This window comes from Blennius ocellaris (genome assembly GCF_963422515.1).
Source record: "Blennius ocellaris genome assembly, chromosome: 17".
In the NCBI taxonomy this organism is placed as follows: Eukaryota; Metazoa; Chordata; class Actinopteri; order Blenniiformes; family Blenniidae; genus Blennius; species Blennius ocellaris.
The window spans coordinates 2764387-2777726 of record NC_137666.1 but is presented as its reverse complement, the minus strand read 5'-3'; the positions used below and the strand labels follow the sequence as shown (position 1 = coordinate 2777726).

Here is a 13340-nt window from a genome sequence, read left to right as displayed (position 1 = left end):
ATTTGAAAAATTTAGGGGGAGCACTAAAAACACTGGCAATTTTCGCATATATATTTATATTTTCTATGGGTCAAGCTTCATCAGGTTCCTGAAATAAATAATAGTAATACAATTATGTCAATGTTGTGAGTTTATTCGCTCATCAGGCCTACTATTTCCGAAAATCTCTTCTATGCAACCGCTGCGTCTCCCGTCGTGAGTCACGACGCGCGCGCAAAAGAAAATCTCACGCGTACCTATTCTACAAACTAGAGAGGTCTGATCGGAAAATATAGGGCTCCCCCGAAAGCCACGTTGTAATTCGAACCCTGTGTGAATCGTATAGAAGAGGAAACGGCCCACTCACCCCTCTCGCAGGTGCGCGACCAGTAGCCCGTGCCCGTGCAGTCGCAGATGAATCGATTCCAGCCTTCCTTGCAGACGCCCCGGTTCTTGCACGGGTAGCTCTCGCACTGTTTGCCCGACTGCTTGTTGCACGAGGGCTTGATGCCGGCGCCGTTCTGCCTCTCGGCGATCTGCCGGATGTCTTTGCTTCGGCCGTCGATGAAGAGGTCGCGGACGCAGCCCACGTAGCCGTAGTTGAGCATCGCCGTCCAGAGCTCGGTGGGCAGGATGAGGTTGGTTCGGTCGTTCGGAAGCCCCCCCAGATACATGTCGCCCTCCAGGTCCAGGATCTCGCTCTCGCCACTGGCCGTGAACGGAGTGCGTCTGCTGTTCACAGAGATGGTGCCTGAGGACAAGGCGGGATGAGGAGGTGGAGGAGGCGGCGTCAGCATCACTGTGGAATTATCGCGTGTTCCCTCTTCACTCCACATTCCATACAGAGAATTGGATTTGGGATTGGAAGTCCACGGGTACCAGAGGTTTAACATCACCAAGTGAACTGACCTGAGCGTCCGTCTCGCTGGATGTCCACGTGATACCAGGCTCCATCGTTCACCTTCGACTGTGTGGCTTTCACCTTGATGGTGCCTGAACCCATGTCCAGCAGCAGGTAGAGGCTGCCGTCCAGCAGCTCCACCGCAAAGAAATCCACCTGGAACAAGACGGCACAGATTGCTACACTTCTTCAAAGCAAAAGAGGGAAATTACAGGTTAAAAGTAAATTTTTTTTCATCCTCAAGATGAGGTATAACTGATCAAGAGACGATCACTGAGAGGAACAATCAGCACCGAACGTGCTCAAATAGTTTTCACACAAAATACCTAAGCTAGTATGACTCAAAACAATCTAGATGAAGAACTGGGAGACATATATGATATCAGTATTAATGGTATAGAAACTGCTAATGTAAAAACTGTCGCTAATCTAATAATTTTGGCCATTTTGAATGTAATGAAGCCAATAACCTGACAGTAATATAACAAAACAGTGAAAGATTTTTATTAATCATGATTGAAAGGTGCTAAAAGTGCTTTGTGTGTCTCCTCAATGAATGAGTATGATGATTATTCCCTCCACTATCCCTATTTTTCAAAAGTAAAATGAACAAAATCTACAAAATTTTTTTTTAAAAATTCCAAGAAATGCAGTTTTATTCATGCATTTTGTTTTACGATATTGGCTGCAGTTATTACGTATCCAAATGTTGCTGTTTTTTTATTCCTATTCCTTTATATGATAACTTCTTAGAGTATTTACGAAATGATAAATGGCTAAAATATTTTTTGGCAAGTTCACATCCCAGTACATTTGCAAAGTGTTGCATTGAGTAAATGTGTAATCAACTCAAACCTGTGTGGAACCACAACAACTGAAACTAGCAATTAGCTACTTTAAGTCCTACAAACGTGGATTATGTTTGAGTTTGGGGGGGGGGGGGGGGGTTTAAGTGGGCTTCTCTCGGGATGGTGTACCGACCTTGGTGTTCTTCTGGCTGCGCGCGGCGTCTTTGCGCTCCTGCGGCTTGCCGTGGGTGAAGAGGATGAGGCCGTTGGGCTCGGTGGTGCGAAAGTCGAACGAGATGGAGCCCATCCGCTTGGTGTTCCACTTGGGCAGGCTGATGTACGCCTCTGGAGTCTCAAAAGAAATGGGGTCCAGGGTGGCCACGTCCTCGCACTTGTAGGACACCTCGCCTTGGATCTTCATCTTCGGGTCGACGATTCGAGCCAGGCGGGACAGCTCCAGGCGGATGTCATTGTTTTTATACACCACCTGTGTGCGGTTGGGTTAAGAAGAGGATTTTCATAAACAATGTCCCGTCATCACGGGGGAAAAAAAATAAAAAATTAAAAAGTGTGACACATTCCGGTTAAGTTACAACAGTTAAAATTATGCCATCAAACCAGGAAAGACCTCAAAATAACAAGAATGTTATCAGCATTTTCCAGACGAATGCTTTTCTGTGGGTAGGACATTTTATTCAGGCGCTCATTAATTTACAAGCTTGTCTATTCAGACTGAAAATTGCTGTATGATGATGGACAGACTAATCACAGTCACAAAGGAATAATGAACATATGGTTCACCCATCAGGACAAATTTAAACTCGCAGGTCTTAAATCCAATGATTAACACTTGACAAGAACCACTTTTTTTTTCTTTTTCTTTTTAGGACATTATTAGAGAGTCTGATGAAATGTGGTTAATAATGAATGAAAACAAGACAGTTTGAATAAAGTAAATAATTTAGTATTATGAACCAGCAATTTGCGCAATTATTTCAGCAGCGGTTTGAATCAAATACAGCAGCTTTGGGTTTTTTTTTTGGTTTTTTTATTTTCCCACTCTGTCCCAGAATTAGCAGCAGCCTCATGCAGGATCATTGTCATTGTGCCAGGAGGGAGGGGGGGTGGGACGGGGTCACCCTTCAGTTCATCAGTCCATTCATCATCTACACCCACTAGGAGATGGTTGCAGCATGTTGGAGCTTCAACAACGAGCAAGAAGGAGGGTCAGACTCAGAGTTCAGTTAAAATGTCCATGTTGGATTAATCTTAAGATGTAATGTGAGCTGAGTTAGAGATGATGCTGAACGTGATTAAACCTTCCTCGATAAAAAGTTTCCTCGTAGTCAACTGTATTGTTATTGTACTTTCTTCCATGAGTTAAAGTATATTGAAAGGGCAAAATTAACACCGTGACGGTGATGCAAACACACTGGAAGCAGTGGTCGAGTTAAACATTTGGATCAAGATTGGAAAATAAAAATACTCCTGGGAAAAACTTTCTGGGTCTGTGATGAATCAAAACACCAAGGTGTGATCGAGGCATCGTACTGATCTGACAGATTAAACCTGCTTGATTTCTACCTCGGGTGCCGGGATGTGACGCAATTTGGAAGCTCCACCCACTTCCTCCTGCACAAGTCGAGGTCTGAGAGTCACTTCCTCCCGTCGACCCCACGGCGTCCATCTTCGTTTTCTGAGTCAATGTTCGCCAAGCGTTGTTCATTGTATATTAATGGAATACTTTATACAGTTTTAGGAAGACACGTTTACTTTGAGTGCATTTGTAAATGTTTCATTTATTTCTTGAGTTTGAATTTGATTGCTTGTTTTTAGATTAATCACTTTGTTTACATCCACTTGTTTAAATACCAAATAAACCAAAGTTGCAATTATATTTAAAACATTTAAAGGAGCACAAACTTGTAAAAGGAAGAAAAAAAACTTAACTTTTCACTAAAAGCATATCAATGAAACACATGAATGCTTGTATAATTACATAATTCTTATTATTTTATCATTGCAATTTAATAAAAAGCTCACTTGATCCTGTGATGATGCAAAAAAAAAAAAGGGGAAACCAAATACTGGGGAATACAGTATCTTGAATCAACCTCCATCCTTTCTCAAGTCGTCCACCTAATCAACCCCCGATCTCCCCGCGCTGCATTCATGCCTGAGATTCTTGCCATGAAGCTGGTTTGTAACAGACACAGTTTCGTACGGAGGGAGTGTCCTCCCACCACTGAAAACAAATGAATGAAGAAGAAAAAAAAAAAAAACAGCAATCTTTTATCACAGCAGTCTAAATGCTGTCAATAACAATGGGAGGATGGAGTCACCGAGGGGGATGTGTGTGTAAATTGAAATCTGCTCAAGTGGAAAATTGAAGGTCTTTTTTTTTTTTTTTTCTCCTCTAATTCTCTGGGCAGAGAAACACCCTCTGTCTGTCTATATTTTGGGCCCATACATATACAAAAACAAACACACCCTCTCCTCCATTTCACTGTCTTTTACATTGTCTCTGCTCTTTCTTTCTTTTTCTTCCCCTCCCTTCCCCTCCTCATCCTCAGTTTTGGAGAGTGCCGCGGTGGCTGCGTGGGTAGATTGAGGGGCCTGGCTGAGATTATCGATAATCCACCAGCAGATTTGACAGTAAATCAACTCATCCCTTAAGGTGCTCAGGGACTGGATAGAAAATTGTCTTTTCCTCCCCTCTTCTCTGGCTTGCTTTTCTTTGTTGCCCTCGCTGCCGCTTTTGTTCCATCCATCCTCCTCTTGCTCCCTCTATCATCCATCTACCCTCCCACTCCGAGCTGGAAGCGGCCATACGCTCTCCAGATCAGACCCAGCATAAATATCCCGAGCCCCGCCAGCGGCTTCGTCGCCTCGCCGTCGCATCGCAGAACCGTTTCTTCCATCTCACCATGAGGGAAATCCTTCAGCTGTGTCCAGTGGTGAAGTCGCGAAAGAAAATCGGGAACATCTTCACACCGTTGCGTCTTATTTTTAATCTTTAAATAAGTTAACATATTTGAAAACAATTATTGATCATGTTGGGGACAATGACGTCCCTGTTTCACGCTTAAATACACCTGAATGGAACATGGGGACGTTTCAACTTCCAAGTTATGAAAATGTATTTGAAAGCTGTGAAATTTTGATTTTTCTACTGAGAAAATGGTGAATTTTGAAGAAGTGGCTCAAAGCAACAGCTTTTGTGCAGCTACAATAGAGATTGTATTTTTAATGACATAAAGCTGAACTAAAATCGTCATCCAGATTTATTGAGCCCATCTGACACAAATTTCTAACTTCAAAAGGCCTGACATGATTGATTTCTACTAACCATAGTATAAAGGTTATTTGCGATGCGAAAGCTGAAACATTTCAAGTGAAATAAATAAATAAATAAATAAAATGTTCTTGCTGTATCATAATCAAATTGAGTGAAATAACTGATAAAAAAAAAGAAGAAAAAATCTAAGCTCGCTATGGGAGAGAACAGAGTATACCCTGGACAGATTAGATTAAAATAAGATAACATAAATATAGTCCAAAAGCAGAAATGTATTGGTATAAGAACAAGGTTGAGTTTAAAACGGTGGATCTCTATCAACAGAGTCAGTAAGAAAGCACAACGTGGAGCTTTCAAACTATGTGTGAGCAAGTGGAATATTTGGAGGACAGATTTCTTTCTCGCACACATGAGAAACAAAGTGTCATTGCAGCCATATTGCCTGGACAGTAGTTGGAACAATAAACCAGCTGGACCTGGTTCCTCACTATTGTGAAATCCCAAACTTCTTGGAACAGAGGCGACACGGTGCCAAAGAAAACACAACAAAACATCAGAAATGTTTTGGAAGCAGCTATAATGAAACACAGAGGCTGAAGATATGGAGACGGGATCCGGGGAGGAGCATTTCATTTTGGAAACACTTTATGGGGGAGACAGTGGTGGTGTCCAGGCAGATTTGGGATTGGGAGTTCCCAGGTCCCTGAGCATGACCCATGGAATTATGAACTATGATTAGTTTAAAGGGGTCATACACAATTCACTTTCTAAAGGTTTTCCAACAGTAAAAATGGTCCCCGTACCTGGAATGACGCCCCAGAAGTGAAGAAAGTCCGTCGTCTCTTTCTCTGGCAGTTTTTAAAAAGTGTGTTGCTCCAACCAGCCAATCAGAAATTAAACCCTATTCAGTGTCATCAGGGGTTTACACAATCCCAATCAAGGTAGGCTCCTCCCTTTGACTCATCCCACAATCAGGCGGCTCTGCTCTGGCACATGGCACCACGAGAGGAAGTACTTCCTCCACTTCCTAAGATGGGCATGTGTGGGCGGAGCCAGTCCAGCACACACAGACACAGCAGATTCTGAATGTAGCTCCTATGATTTAATATTCAAATGTAGGGAAAATCAGGGAAAAACTGGATTTGGGGCAAGAAACTTTGAATACAATGTTTCTGGAGCAACGAAACACGTGAAAGTGTTGAAAAGCTGGATAATATGACCGATTTTAAAAAACAGACTGAAGGAAACTAAGTTAATCTGGTGACGTTATTTGTGAAAACTTTGTTGCGATTGGTCAAGGGAGCCATGAAAGAGGAACTCTGGATGTTGGTTAACAGACCTTCGCTCTCTGCAGACCACCACAGGTTGTAGATCACAAAGCGACTCCTCAGAGTCGCTTTGAGAATCACGAGTCTGTGGGGTTTGTTGTTGTTTTGACACGTTACCACAAACTGCATAGTTTCTTTCATGGGATGTGACCGGGACATGATCTCGACACACATGCACTCCACATGGTTACTGCAAGGTTGCATGCTTGCTGATAAACGTCAGCATAAATCAAATGTGGTTTCAGCAAGGACTGGATTGGGGGCTGGATGGGGAAAGGGGGGGAGGGGCTAGGAGCTGGAGGTGCGAATGGAGGGTGTAGTTGACAATTTGACAAGTCACTTTCAGGTTCCTGCCACCTCTGAACAATAATAGCAAAGAGGCCTTTCAACATGCAAAGGGAGCTTTATCAGGCCGCCGCAGATGGAGGCTGCAGGTTGACATGAGAATGAAGCACGGCCAGAAACAGATAGCAGGCCCGAGGAATACCCGGCGCACGAATCAGCGCGGACGCAGGAATATACGGCAACACTAACGTATACCGAAATATGTCCGTCTGTTAGCGCGTGAGTGATAATTTGAGCGACCTTAAGTGAGTGAAAATGTTTGACAATGGCCAGATGAAAGAAATCCATCACTGCATTATCTCCTCCACCAGGCTTCCACGACGCACATCATTACACACACACACTCGTACCCCGTTATCAGCGTGTGAGAATGAGCAATGTAACACAATATGGCTGAGGTTTGAAATTACTTTTTTTTTTTTTTCCAGATTGCCAGCCAATACAGCCGCCAGATTTTTACGTTATCAGTCTCTCAGAATTTCCATGAGACGGAATAAATCAGATTGAGCCCCAAACAATATCAGGATATTGAACGCAATGAAAATAATATCATGTATTGTCTTATGAACTAAATGAAGTCCATGTACTTCTTCAGGAGACGGTAAAAGATCTTTGAAGTCATCCAACTCCAGCAGGAGTTGAGGCATTGTGAGTTTCTGCTTCAAGTTTGAGATCCGTAAGAACCACAAACATTAGTAAAGTAGGCTGTCATGCATTCTTTGCTTTTTGTGTCTGTTTTTATGGTACACTGAGCCGTTTCTTCCACAATTTCTGTGTAAACCAGAGCAAAGAGGCTCCAACCGGCCAAACCACCAAGCAAATTGTAAAAAAAATGCATAGAAAACATAATTTTTTTAAAACAAATTTCGTAAGAGTAGCAGACACAACATAACACTGCGGTCCGAGGTGAGATATCGGCGATGCTGATATGAAATCAAGCAAACTAGCATTATTACAATGCCACAACTATAGGAGAAATTTTTGGGGGGGACATTTCACTGTATTTTGCATGAGAATATTTCATTAAAATTTGCTTTATGTTGAGATTGTTGTCATTTACTGTCGTCATTGTGTAGTTTCGAGAGAAAAAATAGACATTTTCATCACATATACTCTGTGCCACAACAAAGAAACTAGCCCACTCATGATGAAATTGGGCTGCGCTCTGCGTATGCGTGGAAAAATAACGTTTAACAAAGCATCATGGAAGTGCTAAAGGGGCTTCTGTAGAATTCCGCAGTTTAAATAAGTGTTTACCGAGAGCTTATTAAATATCTGCAGCGTCAGAAGTGTAGAAGGCCACGTTCACATGGTATTTTTAAAAACGCTGATATTTCATTGCATTTACACATAAACGCAACTACGAGTCTCCACAAACGATGATTCCTGAAAACGCTGGCCACAGTGGAAATTAAAAAAAAAAAAAAAGTGTCTCTGCATCTAAAAAGGGGGTTGGGAGGAGATTTACATCAGCATTTCCAGGATTCTGATTGGTTGCCATGGCTTCATGCTTCTCGTTACACTGCCCTCCAAGTTTAGTTGCTATTTTTTTGTAAACAGAAGGGGAAATATAATTTTTTGTAAAAACCTTTGTATGCATAAACATGGTCTAAAACACAACGATCATTAGGAAGCAGAATCAGTGTAACGTTTTTGAACTATTTGTACTTGATGTACCTTGCTAATGGTTTTCGGTCACTTCAATACTGAATAATCTGTATTTGGAAAGTCAAGGTAATTATTCTGTATCCTACAAATGAACTACAGATGAACACTGACTAGTAAAACCTATAGTCTAATTTATTGCAGAACATTTTCATACAATTTAATATTAAATGCCGGGGATATGTTTATCATCTTTGTTTATTATTGACAACCATCCTTCATCTTTATCAGCTATAAGAATGTTCTAATACTTGGAAATCACATTGACAAACACAATGATGCCAATTTTGCCCATGACTTATCATTTTTTTTAATAAAACTCTCCATCCATCGTGTCCCTCACCAGTCAAAGGAATGTGAATTGCTCCACCCCGCCCCACCAGCAGGTGTGTTTTGGTATTTTACCCCCAAAAAAGTTCAATGTGCATTTGTGGCATCAAGAAGTCAAGGACGCCTCCTTTAAAGTCAGAGTTGTTGAATTGTTCTTGTAATTTGTCCACCGGTAGAAATACTTCAACAGTATTTATGTGTCTAGACCTAATGTCTGATCAAAGACGGCCATAAAGATGTCTCCCTCTCCAATAAATCCCAGCCTACCGCCTCTCCCCACTGATGTAATCCTCATGCAGACACATCTGCAACACTTCTCCTATAAACGCCAGTGTGGCGGTTATCATTGGTCACATGGTCTCGACATGAGACTCCGCTGAGGTTTTTTGTTTTTTTGCAGGATGAAAGCTTTCTGCAGTGTGTGGCATTTTCCACATGGTGGCATAGTTCCCTTTGCAGAGGGCAGTCCTATGAGCAGGGCACTTCTTCAGGCAGTGGAACAAGGTTGAGCATTAGATCTTCAGACTGATGACACTTTGGGAAAATAATTTAATCAATTTAATGAAGGCCGCTTTTTAAAGGTTTCGGCAATTGATTGCTTGTGTTTGGAGCAAAAACATTTTCCCGACTCAAGGCAAGATGGGCGTTTGCGTGAGGATTTCAGCGGTTACAGTTTAGTTAGTGACCCTGTGCATCGCTGTTATAGCAGGTGCAAGTTGCAATCGCAATCAATTGGTTCTTTCCTGCTATCAAAAAACAACAACTGTCCCTCTATTCTTTTGCCAACTGCAGTGAATTGTTGCGGCCCTTTTGCACAATATTGAAGGGCTTTGACCTCACAACGTAAAGCACTTTGAGATTACGCGCCACGATCTGGTACCATGTAAATAAACTCGAACCCAGATGTCAAAAGTAATTGTGCTGTTCTCATCCATACTTAACACACCATCCACAGCAGAGGCTGAAAGGATTACGGGGATGAAACAAAGTTACAAAGCCATCTTCTGATCCCTCGGGGGACCTTCTGATTTTTTTTTTTTTGATTTACTTTATGCAGCTAAAAAAATAAAATAAAAAAAAATTGTTGCAAAGTAATCTCAGTTGCTGAATTACTGCAGAACTGAATCAGTCCCCTCGATGTTAAAAATAAATCAGAACGAGGATTCATTGCGTCTTTGCAGCATCTATCGATGGAGAATTGCATTGAATGGCCCGTCTGATGGCGAATCCAGTCACACCGCAAAGAATCACGACACTGAACAATACTCTCTGCCAGATGACATCACCATTATCAAAGTATGGAAAAAAGCCATGATTTTCACTGTGAGAGGGTTATTGAGCTGGACGGCCTTTACAAACGGATTTCATTTAATTTAACTCATTTATTTCATTGAATTGTTTATTTGGGCGGGACGGTGCCTATTAATGAACAAACCATTGCCACACGAATTTACCGTAAGTATGCCGGATTTGGCACGAGGCTAACTTCCACATGAAACCATACAAGATTACAAACGTATAAAAACAATAAAAACATATAAAAGCAATATGGTAAAACAAAGACAAAGATGATTAAATAATTGTTCCTAAAAACCTATCATAATGTGCAAATATTGAAGTGTACGGAAGAGTATTAGAGCCACTGAAGAAAAAAAAACAAATTCAGGGGCTAAAAAAACTAACAGACAAAAAAACCCCATCATTTTCAGAAAAAAAGTCGAGATTTTTTTTCCGTAAAGAAAAGTGCTTACTCAGCAGTCTGTCATAAGTATAATTCATTTTTTACTGAATGAAAATGGAGGGAAAAGCTCCAAAGTGCTTTGCATCATTAATCCCGTTCACCCATCCCACACACCAATGGCGGCAAGGCACTGACAATTTGTTGGTTTAATGTCTTGCTCAAGGACACTTCGGCATGTGGACACATTGGGAGACGACCGGTCTACCAACCAAGCCAGCGAGAAACAACTTCAACGCGTCACCGGCCCGGTCGGTCGTTCCCAAAACGGATTCCTTTCTGCCAAAATGTCCTGATGACCTCGGTCCCGTCGCACTCGCTCTATTGTGGGTCGTGACGAACGCCGAGTCACCGGAACGCTCAATGGACCCCATTTATTTGGCCTTTTGTTACCGTAGCTAAGGAGGGAAATCTCACTGACTGACGCCGCACTCTGCTCTGACTCATCACAGTTGGTTTCTACGAGCGGGTCACCGAACGTCATAATCCTCACACTTGGATTTTTCATAATGGTCACTTAAAATGGACCACTCCACTCTGTTCTACACAAATCTACAGAACTTTATGACTACACGTCCACTACAGATTACTGTGGCGGATCTGACCACCTGGAATAAATCCATCTGCACACGCAACACAATCCATTCCGAGACAAAGACGGTGACATGGAAGAGAACATCTATCGCAGCAAGAAAATGACCATAGTCTACAGAACCGTCGATGCTGATATCGCGCAAGATATGACTCAATGGAACAACCGTGACGAAAAGTACTAGCCAAACTTACAATTGCTTGAGTATACCTCCCGTCATTGTCATACTTATTGAAACCATGGATGCAGTGTCATCCTATGAACCCCCATATTTGTTCATTGTAGGGTAAAGGCAATCAATAAATCTTATCTCCAAGTGACAGTAAGATCCAAATCATATCAACAACATGCCTCCATTAATCTTCCTGTACACCACAGCTAATCCTGCATAAGAAGTATGCATTAACTTAGTGTACGACACAGGGAATCAATGAGCTTTATGACGAAGAAAAAAATACACAATTTCCATGATAACAGGAGATGAGAGAGAACATGAGGGAGGAGAAAGACGGGAATGTTCCCCGGGTTAAATAGAGAGATGTAGAAGGAGTGGGTGGAAGGAGAACATCGCCTGTGTATGACATGGACACAATATAGTAGGAGTAAGCCAGCGGTCTTCTATCAGCCATAACATTATTTGTAGTTTCTTAATGTGTTTGTAGTTTTTAATCAGTTTTTATTTTTATTTTATGGTTTTATACTTATTTAGTGTTGGACTGTTTAGTTTTGTTCTTATGTGCAGTATGTGAAGCACTTTGTAAATGCTTCGTTGTTAAAATGTGCTATACAAATAAAGTGGATTGGATTGGATTGAACATTAAGAACGGTAACGTTGGTCATCCCCTGATCAATAGCCGGTTATCGAGGAAGGTAGTCAACAGGAAGTGAACGGTTTTCCTTGAACTTGATGTGTAGAAACAAAAAAAAAAATAAAAAAAAATAAATGAAGGACTTGAGTAAGTTTGACATGAGCCAAATTGTGATTTCATTTTGTTTGTTTGTTTCATGTTGTTTTTTTTGTTTTTTTTATTAAAACACAAATATAAGCGAGAGTGGCCTCATAGACTTTATAGTCATTTTGATTGTTTGTTAATTTCCCTTTGCTTTTCATTTTTCATGGAGAATTATTAATTGAGATAAAGAGGCAGATTGTTTAATCTTCTTTCTACTCCCTTTCATTCAGGAATTTTACAACTATACAACAAAAACAATGACTTGTTTTTGTTTTTTTGTTGTTTTTTTAAACAATGAATTAAATAAACTAATCAAAACACACAAATGCTAAGAATCTTCAGAAGTCAGTATCCAACAAAGAGTGGACTTAGGAAGGAAAAAGGACAAAGTAGTGATAGGGCCATCTATAGCCAAGAATTATATTTCAGTTATTGTTTTTGACAGAAAAAACAAATTGGCAGGTAAGTGTGCATATGGATCAGTGTATACTTTACCCATCATTAGTATTACCATCATCATCATCATCAACTTTATTTATAAAGCGCTTTTAAGCAGCCGCAGCTGAAACAAAGTGCTGTACATTGTAAATAAAAATATAAGTCACAAAATAAAAACATTAAAACAATAAAAACAATAAGATGTTAAAACAATAAACAAAACTTAAAAGGTTAAAACAACAAAAAAAAAACTGAAGGCACTAAAACCAGACCAGAGTCTCACACTGAGGTAAAAGCCAAAGAATAAAAATGTGTTTTTAGGTTACACTTTTTAGGTTACACTATTATTAAATATCAGAAATAAAATGTTATGAGCGATTAAATTTTATACTGTTGAAATCTACACATTTGATTTTAATAGAAATGATCCAAATGCTTGATGTTAGGCTGAAGTGAAGAGCTAGAAAGCTCATATGCTTTGCGTCACATGACACAGTCATTTACTGACACGATATTTACAATTTTCGTATATAAGAGCCAATGGGGTGTAACAACTATGTAAACTCCTGGAACGGAAAGCAGACATGACAACTGGTACGCCGACAACAACAACAAAAAAAAAAAAACACTGAATCATTATTCCGGGGTCACGTGACTCCGGGAAGACACTGCGAACAGTCCGTCCTGCTCATAAATGTGCTCATATTTAGTCTTCAGTCGATGGACTCCTCCTTTTGTGTGTCTTTGTTGGCTCCCGTATGCAGGCACAGCCAGGAGCCTCGATGTGAGTGGTTGATGGAGGTGTAATGACAACGACAATTATAGCAATTATGTGTTATTGTAGGCCATTATGTATTTTGTAGGTTTTCGAGATGTAGGCTTTCTTTGTAATTGCTGGCTTATGAAAGGCATAATAATCACGGGCCAGCCAGTCGCAGGAGCTGCCAAGGGCAACCAGTACCTGGTGCCATGGTAACAAAGCATT

General features: G+C 40.9%; 1 protein-coding gene across 1 annotated transcript in view; it reads right to left on the bottom strand.

Moving 5' to 3' along the window:
* The window catches only part of LOC308142841 (neurexin-3a-like), a 79221-nt gene that overhangs the window by 64014 nt on the left and 1867 nt on the right, over positions 1-13340 (bottom strand). Inside the window, exons 2-4 of the mRNA XM_080513431.1 lie at positions 1862-2155; positions 889-1036; positions 347-730 (exon numbers count right to left, since the gene is read on the bottom strand). Of these exons, the coding sequence (XP_080369557.1) occupies positions 347-730; positions 889-1036; positions 1862-2155 (826 nt within the window). The remainder of the gene's footprint in view (positions 1-346; positions 731-888; positions 1037-1861; positions 2156-13340) is intronic.